A 14043-nucleotide genomic window follows, 5' to 3' on the forward strand; every position below is an offset into this window, starting at 1 on the left:
CTGTATATTTTACTTTGTCCTCTCATTTTCATCTTTTTTTTTAAAAATATGCATATTTAGGAAAATAAATGTTCATTGGTCTATAGTTGAAAGGAAGTTACATGTACATACTTGCAGCCCTTTCCAGAAAGATATTTAATCTAGCTAAACCTTAAATGGGTGGTCTATATATATATATATATATATATATATATATATATATATATATATATATATAAGAATGAAAAAACGGCAGCACTCCATATAGTGAAAAGAAATGTGGTTTTTATTCCACCTCGTGCGACGTTTCGGCTGTTTCCCAGCCTTTGTCAAGCCTGACAAAGGCTGGGAGGTAAAGGCTGGGAAACAGGTAAAGGCTGGGAAACAGCCGAAACGTCGCACGAGGTGGAATAAAAACCACATTTCTTTTCACTATATGGAGTGCTGCCGTTTTTTCATTCTTATACTTCGTGGACTCTGCATGGGGAGAGTGCAGGATAGCACCCATAGTTCAATCTTTTCAAAGTGACTGTGCTGCTATTTTTTCTTGAATTTTATATATATATATATATATTTTTTTTTTTTTTTTTGCAAACAATATCTTACTGCAAATAAGTACTTTTGTCATATAACTAACTAAAGTTGTTCATATCGTACACAAGTTTTTCTGCCTTTTCTTTGTTAGAAAAGTTTATGTCCCACGCAATAGTAAATGATCCCTCTCCCAGTTGTGCACAGGGACAGTCACCTGTCAGCACTCACCTTGTTCCTGAGATGCCATTATATATTTTAGGCAATTTTAATAAGATGGCTTAAAATGTTTATAAACTCAGAACCCTGTATCCTTAATTTTCCTATTTTCTTCAAATTTTCAACAAAGAAGAAGAGAAATTGTCAATCAAGATGTCATTTTTTAAAATCATTTTTTTTTAAATTGTATGAGAAAAGTGTTTATTTGGCAGTAAGCTATTTGACAAACCAGTACATGTTGTAATAATATCATATCTATTTTGTTTGCATATAAATATATAATTGTCAAGAAATGCAATGAAAATGAAAATAATGAAAATAATTCATATCTATCTCTCTAGCTAATCGCTATTATTAAAACAAACAAAATGCCCTTACTACTACATTACACAAAATGTCTTTCTGCCCTTATTAAAGGTTGAAGTTGAGGGGAATTTCTAAGCACCAGTGCATTTCCCTTTGACCAGTCGCCTATCTTCTTCCATTCTCCAGCCACTGAGATGTAGGTTTTACAGATCTTATGATTGACGGCAGCATCTATTTCTGTTGACAGTTGTTTTTAGGTAAAGCACATTCAGAGAGGTAGAGATAGGGTGTAGTTAGCAGAGAAAGGAAATATTAGTCATTGGGACATACATTAATTAAGTATACAATATATAAGTATCTGTGGGACATATGTCTATTTAGGATTTGCTTGCAATCCACTTTAACCAGTATTTCAACCAATTTAATAATCGGAAAAAAAACATTAAATAGTTGAAAATAATTCCAGGAGAAAAAAAAAACTGATCACAACATAGTTAGAAACTTTTTGGGAAAACATTTAAGGTAAAACGTTAAAAAGTAGCATGTATTTCATCACAATACCATACAGCAGAACAGTATGGAATGATTGGGTAACTCACAATGCAAAGGTTCCATATTTTATCTAGACAAAAACATTCTTGTAAACACCTGTACACATTCATGGTATAATTCAAGTGCAGTGATTATGACCATAACCTTGGTACAATGATCAGGGGATAGCAGCAGCAGAGACTTTCTTATTTGTGGGAAACATATGATTTTTGAGGAGCTCATAATCATCTTGTGCTTCAGGACCTCATTCTGCCCTTGAACTCTCTTTTCTTTAGGTGTAAAAATATGTTACAATTTACCAAGTCCTATCATTGGGAACAAAAACAAACCCTACGATCTAACTTTATGGCTTCTTAAATTTTGAATCAATAATTTAGACTTTAAAAATAATAACATTTTTACTTTCAGTAGAAAGAGCTTTCTTTCCAGACTTAAAGCTCAGTGCATTGCAGTCATTCAAAACTTTACCAGCTTTGCGTTTGTCCGCTACCATTTGTGTTCACACTGCCAATATTTGTTAGGACAACATGTTCTGAGATTCTTGACACGTTATCAAAATTACTGATCTGTGTAGTCAGTGATTTTCTGCTTCCAGTGCTGGCTCTTCCTCGTGTAAGATGATCATCTTGATTATTGTTATCTCCAAGGCAACAGCATGAAAAGGCCGCTTTGAATTCTTCTCTAAATTTACCTAAAAAAAGAAAATAGAATGGCTGAGCTACTGACTTTAGGGGTTTGGGAGACAATAATTACTTTCCATAATGACTGTAACCAACCCAAATGCTGTCCTTATCATTCCAATATGCATAGTTTTTAGTCAATAATCTTAAAGGGGTTGTCTGAGAATAACATTTTTTATGTATGGCTGTGGGGATGTAAAAAAAATGAAGAGCTTGTATTTCCATCTTTCGCTGCTTCCATTAAACCCCTACCGACATTGGACGTAGTACTACATCACAGTACGGTAAAGCACACGTGTGGCACCGTACCGCTCTGTTCTCCGTGAAAAGACAGGACATGTCCTATCTTTTCTCGGCATACGGCGCTGTACGCCATGTTCCTCTATGGAGAGGGGTGGGGTTGAGCAGCGCTCACCCTCTCCTTCCTTTTCTCCCTGGCGCTGCTGCGTGCCTGCCGTGCTACGGTACAACGGGCAACGGCGGTGTGAATGTAGCCTTAGAATGTAGTAGGCGTATGAATGTGATCGGGATGCCTTTGCTGGCCTCTGTATACAAACAAAAAATGCAGTATATGATTATATACTCTTATTCTATGCTATATTATATGCAATTATTCTTAAAGCCCCCCTATTTAGAAAACAATTTGTACTGAATAACCCATTTAAACATAATAATGCATGGTATCAGCATATCCATTACACAATTGTAAATCAAGACTTATGTTTAAATTTATGATCTTAAAGTCAGACATAGGGGGACATGTATCTTAACTTCTTATGTATCTTTATTTTCCAGATGTTCCGTGCGACTTTTCACTTATGTATCACAGAGGAAGTATTTTTAATGGACCCTGTTTAAACATGTAAATTGGAATTATTTAAACTTTGCACATAAACCTGGGGATCTTTGGGAATTTTTTTTTATTTTAAATTCATACATTTTTGCATGCACATTTTACTGATATTTATAGGTTACACGTGGCGTTAATATTTGCGTTTTCAAAGCATCACAACAGCTGAGAAGAGCAGATTTGTCTGTTGTCTGTTTGTTAGCGATATGTTAAAAAACATGTGTGTAAGAGTGTATGAGTGTATGTCAACATCTTGTTAACACATGTATTTTTTAAACGTAATGTTAAAAGCAATGTAATTAGGCAAATCTCCTTGTCTAAGCTGTTGTGATGCTGATAAAAAAACACATGTGTTAACATTACGTGTGGCCAAGCCTCATATGACGTCATCTAGTTGGGGAACTTAAAAATGCAGGCCACGGCCTTAAATCCAAAATTTACAGTAGTGTCCACTCTTGCATAAAACGTCACTGACGCCAACAGACGCTGAGCGGGAAGGGGTTAAATTATTTAATGCCATAAGTAATTGAAAAAGTTGATTTCTATCTCCAATGTTATGCTATATGGTACAAAGATTAACAATACACAATAACTAGGAAGAAACATCTAATGAATTACCGCTTGGCTAAATTGTATGTCTCTTGTCTGTCCCTTAAATTACAGAGGACAGATACATTTAAATTATCATTACTGACTAACATACATAAAATAATAAAATTGGTTATCTAGTGCTTACCATTATCATTATCTTACATGGAATTTAGGGACCTCTGTTACCAGATTTTACCCCTTCCCACCAATGCATTTTCTGTATTTGCATTTTCATTTTTTGTTCCCCTCCTCTAAAAATCCATAACTGTTTTGTTTATCCACATACAGAGCTGTTGATTTTATTACAATTTGTTCATTTTTACAATGATGAACTCTATTCTCAATTAATTGGTTTTATAGTTCATTGGTTTATATGCAGATAAAACGCAAAAAGAACAAAGACAAAAACTTAAACTTACCACTAAGAAAGTTGTAGATTATTGGATTAGCTGCACTATTAGCATATACCAACCAATGAGAAAATGTAAACCAGGCATATACTGTTTCTCTGTCATTTGTCTGAGCAAACATTCCAAAAACTCTAGAAACAAAATGTAAAAGAAAATAATATTATAGTAAACAGAGGAAAGCGGTATCTCTTAGACTTTCATACAGATCAGCAGTTTTCTTGAGAAGATTATCGCAAGAGATCAGAAAGGTGGAGTAGAAACAGAAAGAGAGAAACCACATACATGGTTCTATTGTTGACTGGGATGTATGTCAGTATATAGTTAAAGGAAATCTACCATTTGCTTTTATGCATTATGAACAAAACATGCCTTGAGAATTCTGTATCGACACTGATGCAGAAACATATCTTGTTTAATCCCTGAACTGAGTGGTTTTTCTGAAAAACAATTATAATATTATGATAATGAGGTTCTGTTGCTCCTGTGGCTGCCTTAGCACTCTCCTCACCCTAATTATGCACTGATTCAGACTTGTCCTGCACATCATAAGCTGAGAAATGTCATCATCATGTTGTCCCTGACAAGCAGAAGTTATCAATCCCTGCACTATCCCCCAGCTGCTGTGTATGAGTCATCTATCTCAGGGTGATTAGTCCTGTCCAGACAGTTCAGGCAGGTCCTGTGTATGTGGAAGTAATGTGTTTATGCAGGACAGCCAGGGCACCCAGCTTTCCCAAGGTCCTGAATTTTAGAATTGTTTTTTGAGCAAGACCACTCGGTTTAGGGATTAAACAATATATGTTTCTGCATCAATGTAGCTATAGCATTCTCAAGTTATGTTTGGTTTACAATGCTTAAAATCAAATTGTAGATTTCCTTGAAAGCGGTGGGCCACTATTTAACATTAATTTGTCTATGTGCCTTTACTGCCTTAATAATAACCCCCGAACTCTCACCAATTCTTTCATCAACCCTAATGTTTCTTTTAGTGCTGTGTGTAGACTCTCTGTTTACTCTGCATAGAAATGTAAATAAAGATCCTCCACTGATAAATACTAGGGACCTGTAGCAGGTGATTATGACTCTTCCTGCTGCTCCCCTCCCACCTCCATGTTTATGTCAGTGAGACAGATGGGGAAAAAATAGAGACAATGGAGGCTGCCATGACAGAAGTACTGAAGGAGTGAGAAACAGGAAGTTATGTAGAGATGCAAAGTGCAGTATGGGGATAACAGGGAAAGGCTGAAGCTCTTACATTAGGCAAAGTCTAATGGAATAGATTCATTGAAAAGTGGCCAACTCCTTTAAGGATATATCAATATGACAAACTTATATCTTTCCATGCAAAGCAGACACCTGCATTTAATTGCAATGATTGGGGCCAGTTATCCCTAAACCATGGGGGATTAACATTATACTTCAATACTTTAATGTTGTAGTTTTCACAGTACATAATAAGAATACAAATTTCAAAGTTAAAATAAAATATACCAGAATTGGTGTTTAAGAATTATTGTTTTACACTCATGAGAGAGGCAGTGGGATACCTCATTACCTTTCATTATTTTCTAGTTTTTGGATGTTTTGGAAAGAAATAAAACATGTTTAGGAAATTGAGTTCTTCACAGTTCTACTGCTACATGAAAGAAAATTCTAGAATATTCCCTCGGGAAACCATACAACTATCTCTCTTTGCTCTTGGAAAGAAATACAGTAATTTGTAAATAATATTAACAAGCCTTTCTAAAAACACGAATACGTGAGAAGTAGCAATTTAACTGTCCATAGAAAATATATGTTCTGGTTATAATTATAACTATTTTCATAAATTAGGACTTTACCTTTTCATAATATTAAGGATACTAATTGGTAAATAACATATTGCAAACACTAGTAAGACAACCATTAGCATGTGAGCAGTTTTCCTTCTAGCTCGAATCTGTTTTATTTCTGCAGCCACACCATTAATTCTAGGCTTCACTGTTTGTTGTCCTTGCCCTTTTGATTGGATTGGGCATTGTAATGATTTCCACTTTTTCTGAACTATGGATGAAGTTCCTGGAATCTGTCATGAAAGGAATGTAATAGTATTAATTAGTATTATTAAAGTTAATATTTAATAGAGTTGAACCATATAGGTTTAACTAAAACGAACCTAGAAAAAAGTGTTTATATGGTTATCAGTTGCAGTTATCAAACATACATCCATGTGTGTATTTAAAAACAATGCTATTCACACAGTAGATCATTAGCTGCCATCTTTACATCTTGTGTATAAAATGAATTGGATTGTGTCTGTGTATTTTAGAAAAACATATAATGATAATATGAAATATGCTAACATCTTGGTGTAAAGATGGTGCATGCGTAGAACTGCAGCTACACAGACGAATGCGCACAGCTTCTCGTAGCTGCGTGCTGAAGATATCTGGGTAGGAGGATCAAAGAGGCTACTGGGGCGTGGAGTAGCGGCGCGTTGTAGCCTCCCCCTGGCTACTCCATGACCCAGTAGCCTTTTTAGAAATTTTGCATATTACCACAATAAAAGATAGAGGGAGTAAAGTATTAGCCCTAAAAGGGCTATCCTTAAATACACTAGATGCACCTGCCTTCGAATCTACCTTAATAGGTAGATCCATGGTGGTAGACGCTCTCAAATGAGTTTACTACATACCGAAAAACCTGAAAATTGCAAAATCACCTAGACCTAGAAAATAAGGCATTGTTACTGTTTAGATGGGTATTTTAAGCACGATTTTAACTTTAATTTAGTGACATCTATTGGGGTGATTTTGTTTGTACTGTCTCTGCTTATTTATCTGCTTGTTCACCTGAATTTTGTAATGACGAATTTGTCTAACTTAATGAGGGTTAATAAAAATGAATGGGGGTAGGTTATCATTATACTGGCATCTTCCAACAGTTCTATGGGGATTATTTAGCAGGGCTTTGGCACAACACCAGTGGGGTAGAGGCCCTGAAATAATCGCAAATGCTAGCTAATTGCTAGCACTTGCAATTATTCTGCCCTTTCTGCCGCCTTCATGCCAGGTGGGTGTGGAGGGGCATGGAGCAGCATGAAGCCAGGGTGCAGTAGGCCAGGGGGTGGGAGAGCCTGCATACATGCTACAGCCGGGGAATTTTCATAAATGAAAATTTACCGGCTGGGTTTAAATGCTGCACAGGCCTCCGCCAGATAAATCTGGTAGCTGGGGTATGATGAACAGCCCCCTATGTCTCTTGAGTTCTGCTGCCATCAGATTCATGAAACTGACTTTGGCCCTTGATATATCTTCTGGGCGTGCCTTACGCCATGGGGGTTGTGGGTTGCGACAGCAGCATAAACAGTTGTAAAATACTATCAAAAGTTGCATAAAATAGACAAGGATGGAAACTGGTGCCTACAGGGAAAGTTGCAAATCTTGAATTACATCCTATTGTTAAAACTTGGCTATGCAAGATTGATGAATTTGGAGCAAGCAGGGTCTATATTAAAGTTACTTTGCTCTATCCAATTTTCTTTCGGCGCAATGGAAAGTGGTAAAACAGCATTTGCACCACAACTGTGCCAAAACAACGCCAAACATAGATAAAAAAAAACAAGAATAAATGCCCCCTTATGACTTTTATATTTAAATTGCGGTATTCTATGTACTTCATATAGATGTTTGTAGTTTGCTGTGCTCAGTATTGGCTTGTTTGTAGGTTCTAGACTAGAAAACATTAAAGTAAACTTTATGCTGCAAGGGAAGGTGAATTAAAGCATAGAAAACTCACCTGACGGCACCATAGTTTTCGAAAAATTTGCAGATATGCTAAAATCATTAGGCACAGAGGAACCATGTATGTAATAAAAAAGAAGCAGATGTGGTACACTTTTGAGTAAACTTCCCCTAAAATTTGAACATAAAAAAAAACAAGTTTATTGCACATACATAAGTGATAATATATATAACAGAAATTTGGATAACAAAGTATTTTTTACATATTGTATAGGTAGATACAATAAGAATTGTATTTGAAATAGAGATAATTCATAATTATGAAAACTAGCAATTTTTCAAAATTATAAATAAATGCAAATATAACAACCAAAATTTACCACTAACATGAAGTATAATTTGTCATTAACCAAAGTTAAAATGTTTAAAAGTTATAATTACATGTAGTGACAAATGTCAGATGGGTTTGAGCCTTAGCACAGGAGTACAAGAAACTGCAGTGATGCTCGTTGTCAACCGATGGCCAGCAACGAGTTAAATTATCTTGTGGCAGGAATAGCAGAGGTATCTTATCAAAGCTCACTTCTATAGGTAAAATAAGCATATTCCCCTATATAACACACACTTTCCTGACTACTTATGGACCTTTCTTAGCAACACTCAGACCAAAATTAATCATTCAGAAATACGATGTTCCAAAAAAATCTTATAAAAAAATTATAAAATAGTAAAAGTTGATTTAGGAACCAGTCAGGCCCCATTGTGAGTCTTTTCCCAGTAATGTCTTGGCAGATTACAGTACCATTCTCTATAATATGATGCTTATTGAAGGCGCTGTGTAGTGACATAAAGACTTCTAAATGAACTGTCTACAATTACTGTCTTTCAGTTCTACAGAAATGTACTGGTGACAGTGATTATTCACAGTTCCCTACATACAATCCCTATTGTTCTGATCAGTGGGGTTTTCGGTGTTTTTTGTGGCTATTATTTGACAAACTCTTTTAATGGAATATCACAAGAATAGTATATCATTTAACCCATTCTGTTTATACAGCTGTATAAGGGTTTACATTCTGCAGAAGAAATTGTATTACCATGTGTCAGTCTTTATCATCCCATGCAATGTTTTGAGAAGCTGGAATAAACAATTCCAATGTGATGAAATTAATGGAACAGAAATTTGCACCATTTTCTTGAAGGCTTCAAATAGCCATATTTATTGCTGTCATTGTGCTGTCCAGATGACACCTCAACTTTGGTGCGAGAACAAATTTATTAAACACCCACTGCATATGGAGAATACTAAGCACAAGAGCCCTCACCATACATCCTTAACAATGGAATGCACCATCACTGGATGGAACGGACACAGCCCCCACTTCCCCCACTGCTGTTACAGAAATACTAACCATCCTCTGTCTCTACAGTGGTGAACATAAGCATCATGACAGGGAATGGGGAATGGCGCATTAATGAAATGTCCTGGCCACTTGTTTTGCGCAATAAACCTTTTTTTCCACTTTAAATACAACCATATTTGAGCAGCATTTTCTACTTGGCCTTTTACAAATAGCCATGTATGCATCTACTGATCCAATAATGAAGATTTCTGGAGACATTGCAGCTCTGCGTTACAGTTGAGGAGCAGAAAACCACCATGTTGGTGAATAGCTACAAGCAAGAAAAACCTTCTACCAGTCCTGGCATATTGAGGTGCGCTATGTAACCCCTCTTTTTTTACAGCATATGTATTGAATTCTCAAACTTTATTTTAAAATAGTTTTAATATGAGACAATAGAATATTTCTTTCCAGTGCAAAATCACATAATAAAATAATGGCTAATATTTTAGCTGAGGATTTTTTCATTCCCTGGTGAAATAAAACATTATTGCTGAACTATGAAGTTACATTGATCCAATAAAAAAGAATAAGAACAATCTTTCAGAGCACTCACCTTCCCAGCGCTCATCACAGACGGTGAATAATACCGTTTTGTTTGCTAAATCTGGAAACACACTTTTACACTCCATGACAATTGCCTGGGGGATCATTATTACGCAGGACACAATCCAGATAATTACAATGCTGTTTCTTGCTCTCTTGGCAGTACTCTTAAACATTAATGGATGGCAAATTGCATACCATCTATCCAAGGCGATACAACTCAGTGTTAGAACAGACACAGACACTGATACAGTCTAAAAAGAAAGATTACAAAAATTAGACAGCTGTCCATAACTGAGCATTTTATGTGATAACACTGAACTTCAAAACACTCTACATGCAAGTGCTTTGCAATTTATTCCAGTCTTTGCTTCCCAACACATTAGGGGGGGGATGTACTAATTCTGGTGCAAGCACGACTGTCGGTATTGGAGATCAGTCTCCAGAATAATGGGTAGACGGCGATCAGTCGTACACCATAGAAATGCCGACATCAATGAGATGTGCTACAAAATCTTACATGGACTGCACCTTAATTTTGCTCTCTGACCATTTTTTTCCTGGTCTATTGTGTGCTAAAACTTACACCTAAAAATGCCAACAAACTACACATAAATGTGACAGATAATGTGGAAAAGTTAGGCCACGCCCACTTGAGGCAAAACTGTTCTTTCTGGTGCAAACTCTTTATAAATGACCCACAACAATTCTGCGCCCAAAAAAACGAAAGATCACAGCATTTTTTAGCCACAGATATGATAATACATTACCCCCAGTTATATAATAGTTATATTTGTGACTGTTATATTTGTGACCAAATTTGTCCTGCTGTGTGTACAACAGCAGTTTGCAGAAATTGGTACCTACAGATACTGTGCAGTTTATATTACTTTTTTTTTCTCTCAATATTACTTTTTTTCATATATCATATATGTTATAGTTTAAACAACACCAACCACCAGGATGACAGATTATTAACCAAGAACCTCTCTCTGCCAGGTTCTGTTCTCCTTTTAGCTTCTTAGGACCTTGTTTTTATGAAAAAAAAATCATGCAAATGAACCTGAGGGGCTCCGAGCTCCATGGATCTCAATTGGGCCCAGAGCCCCTCAGACTCATTAGCATAATTTTTACAACTTTTATTTCTTAAAAACAAGGGCACAAGAAACTACATGAAGCACAGATCCTGCTAGAGGGGGCACACACCAACATGAATGCGTGCTTGGTTTACAATCCTTCATCCTGGTGGTAGATGCCTTTTAACCCATATTTATGAAAGCTCTCTTTAATTATCCTAGCTCATATGCTAATAAATAGGTAGCTATTTTGCTCTTAAAATTTCTTAGATGGGTTCCCATATCTAAAAAAAGATTTATAAAAATGTATGCAGAAAAGCAAATCTGTATTTTTTTAAAATTAGAAACAGTTTACAGTATAAAACACACAATAACAAATACAAGCTAGAAATCACAGGTTCTGCAAAAGATCAAAGTTATATTGATGTTTACTGAACTTTACAACAATGTTCAGTGTATAGACAATAGTTGCTCCTTTTATATATCAATAAATGGCTATTCTCTCGTGACCTTTCCAACTTTAAAGTGCATACAATCATACATTAATGTTCTAAGAATATATTGTATAGTTATGTATTGTATCATGTACTGAATTTTATAGTTTTGTGCTTTATACCTTTCATTTTATGCATTGATATTTTCTGCTCTTTTGCTTCTACTACTCAATAACATGCTGCCTTTGCCCATAGTTCAGACTGCCTTTTCATGGTGTCTGGAACACTATAGATACATAGCTGGTACTCTTATCTACCCTGCTTTCATGCTTTATCTTGCTTTTAAGACTATGAGTAAATAAAGCATCTCTCCCTGTTTAACCTTTTACTTATTCTTGTCTGAAGAAAATTGGACGAATATTTTTTTTTTCCGGAATAGGTTTGCCAGAAAAAATTCTAACCCACAACCTTTTCATGGATAACTGTTGGTTTGGATACTTGAAAGTAGTTAAAGGGAACTTGTCATCAGGACACACATTTTACAGGCTCCCATAGCCTTTTTAAAAATATTTCCCAATCCGCTTTTATAATTAACACTAATGGTACTACTTACTTTTAAAAGTTGATAAAAGTATATCTGTCTCCCTGCCAGCAAAAAGCATTAAGTCACAGTTGCAATTGAGTCCCTGGTGTCGTCATCCTTTGCTCTCTCCTCTTGTTGCTCTCTACCTTTTCCTGCCTCCCTCCTGCAGATGTTAGCTGAAAAGAGGATTTCTTGGACTTCAGGGTCAGTTAATGGCTGGCTACATGAGGAAGGGTGGAGGAAGGAAGGGAGTTAGCAGAGATGAGAGGAGATAATGCTGCTGATTATGATGATGACACAGAGACTGCAGCCTTGTAACAGATGGCGTATGACAGGGAGCCATGTATACTTTTATATACTTTTAAAAGTGAGTGGAAGCAGTCATGAAATTATAAAAGCAAATTGGGTATTAAAAAGGCAATGGGTACTGTCATTATATGAAAATGTGTTATCCTGATGACAGGTTCCTTTTAAATATAAAATATCACTCCAATCAAAAAAGCTCCAATGTAATTTCTACCGAGCTCAACAGATTTATAAATGTGGATGAAATTATCAAATCATTTATGGTAAGAAAAGAATTATGGAGATTCATTTCTGTGTTGATTGTCCTAACAACAATGCTCGTCTTTATTGCTTAATCTTCTGTACTTGAATAATATCAAATAAGAAAGATTTTTAATAAAAAGCTCAAAAATCCATTTTTTTTATTCCCCTTCTAGTTTCTCCTTTCTGGTCCCAAATGTTACCCCACAAATGGTCAGCAATGGGAAGATAGTATTTTTCTGTAAACTTCACAGTACAAATCAGCCATCTCTTTAATCATGAGGACTATAAAACAGTTCTGTGCTGTGTTTGTGTTTGTGACTTGATAAACCCACGTGGCATCTGAGCACAGGGATTCAAGATCATTAATCATAATCGTTATTTATGGCTTCTTTTATCAACTTTTAAAATATGTATTAGCCAGAAGTACTCCAAGTGGCATCACCAGAACAAGTCCCTGGACCACTTCTTACCCACTCACTACTGCAGCCGCACCACCTCGTCTGAAATCTTGTGTCTCTCTCAATGGATTCAGAGATGCTACCCATTGGAAACCAGTGATAACTGAAGCAAAGCAGCAAGAGAGACAGAGTCTTCGACCTTGGAGATGAATTGTCAGGAGAAGACAGAGCTGCTGGAGCAGTGGCTTGGTAAGAAGTGCACAAGATGTATGTGATAGCCTATTGAGGCAGAACCTGGATGGTGATGCACTCTGGAGAACTTCTGGCTCATTAACATTTTTTATATTTGGATAAAAGAGGCCACAACTAAATACTGTATTATAAAGTCAGATCTGGAATCACTGTGCGATGCTGGTTTATCAAGGCAATATTTGATTATAGATTTAATTTAAGTTGCGTCAAATTTAAAATGTACTAAAGTACATTAAGCTTCTTTTAACTGGCCATCCATAATTGAAATAAAACTTCGTGGATATTAGTCTTTATACAGAAAATCAGCCAAAATGTAAAATTAATTGTGAAGCTCAAAATCTTTAGAAGTCTTGTCTGGATAAGGTTCACTCTACATAACTAGTTGTGAAATAAATCAGACACTTTATATAATTTTGGACAGCTCCTTTTGAGAAATGTCATATTTTCAATTTATTTGAAGAGATTAAGTATATACTTGAGTATAAGATCACCCAAGTATAAGCCGAGTTAACTAATTTTAAAACAAAAAACTGCGAAAACCTATTGACTCCAGTATAAGCCTAGGGTGGTAAATGCATTGGTCACAGCCTCCACCCAGCCTATATTTAGCCAGTCTCCTTCCCCCAGTATTTACCCATCCAGCCCATGCCCTTTAGTATATAGCTAGCCAGTTCCCTGTCCCTCAGTATATAGCCAACCCCCTGCCCCAGTATATAGCCAGCAGCCCCTGTCCCCAGAATATACCCAGCTAGCGCCTGCCCCTAGTATACAGCCAGTAATCCATTGCTCACTGGTATTTACCCTGCCAGCCCATGCCCGCCAGAAGCTCCTGTCCCCAGTATATAGTCAGCAGCCCCTGTCCCCAGTATATAGCCAGCATCTCCCTGTCCCCAGTATAAAACCTGCCAGCCCCCTTTCTCAAGTATATAGCCAGCAGCCCTTGTCCCCAGTACATAGCCAGC

At 36.3% G+C, this 14043-nt stretch overlaps 1 protein-coding gene across 1 annotated transcript in view; it reads right to left on the reverse strand.

The window, feature by feature from the left end:
* Window positions 1-431: 431 nt before the first annotated feature.
* Window positions 432-14043, reverse strand: part of HCRTR2 (hypocretin receptor 2) — a 44311-nt gene continuing 30699 nt past the window's right edge. The window contains exons 4-8 of the mRNA XM_072142264.1: window positions 9800-10043; window positions 7896-8011; window positions 5960-6183; window positions 4128-4249; window positions 432-2278 (exon numbers count right to left, since the gene is read on the reverse strand). Coding sequence (XP_071998365.1) covers window positions 2052-2278; window positions 4128-4249; window positions 5960-6183; window positions 7896-8011; window positions 9800-10043 — 933 coding nt within the window. The 3' untranslated portion in view covers window positions 432-2051. The remainder of the gene's footprint in view (window positions 2279-4127; window positions 4250-5959; window positions 6184-7895; window positions 8012-9799; window positions 10044-14043) is intronic.

Source organism: Engystomops pustulosus, chromosome 3, assembly GCF_040894005.1.
Source record: "Engystomops pustulosus chromosome 3, aEngPut4.maternal, whole genome shotgun sequence".
NCBI lineage: Eukaryota > Metazoa > Chordata > Amphibia > Anura > Leptodactylidae > Engystomops > Engystomops pustulosus.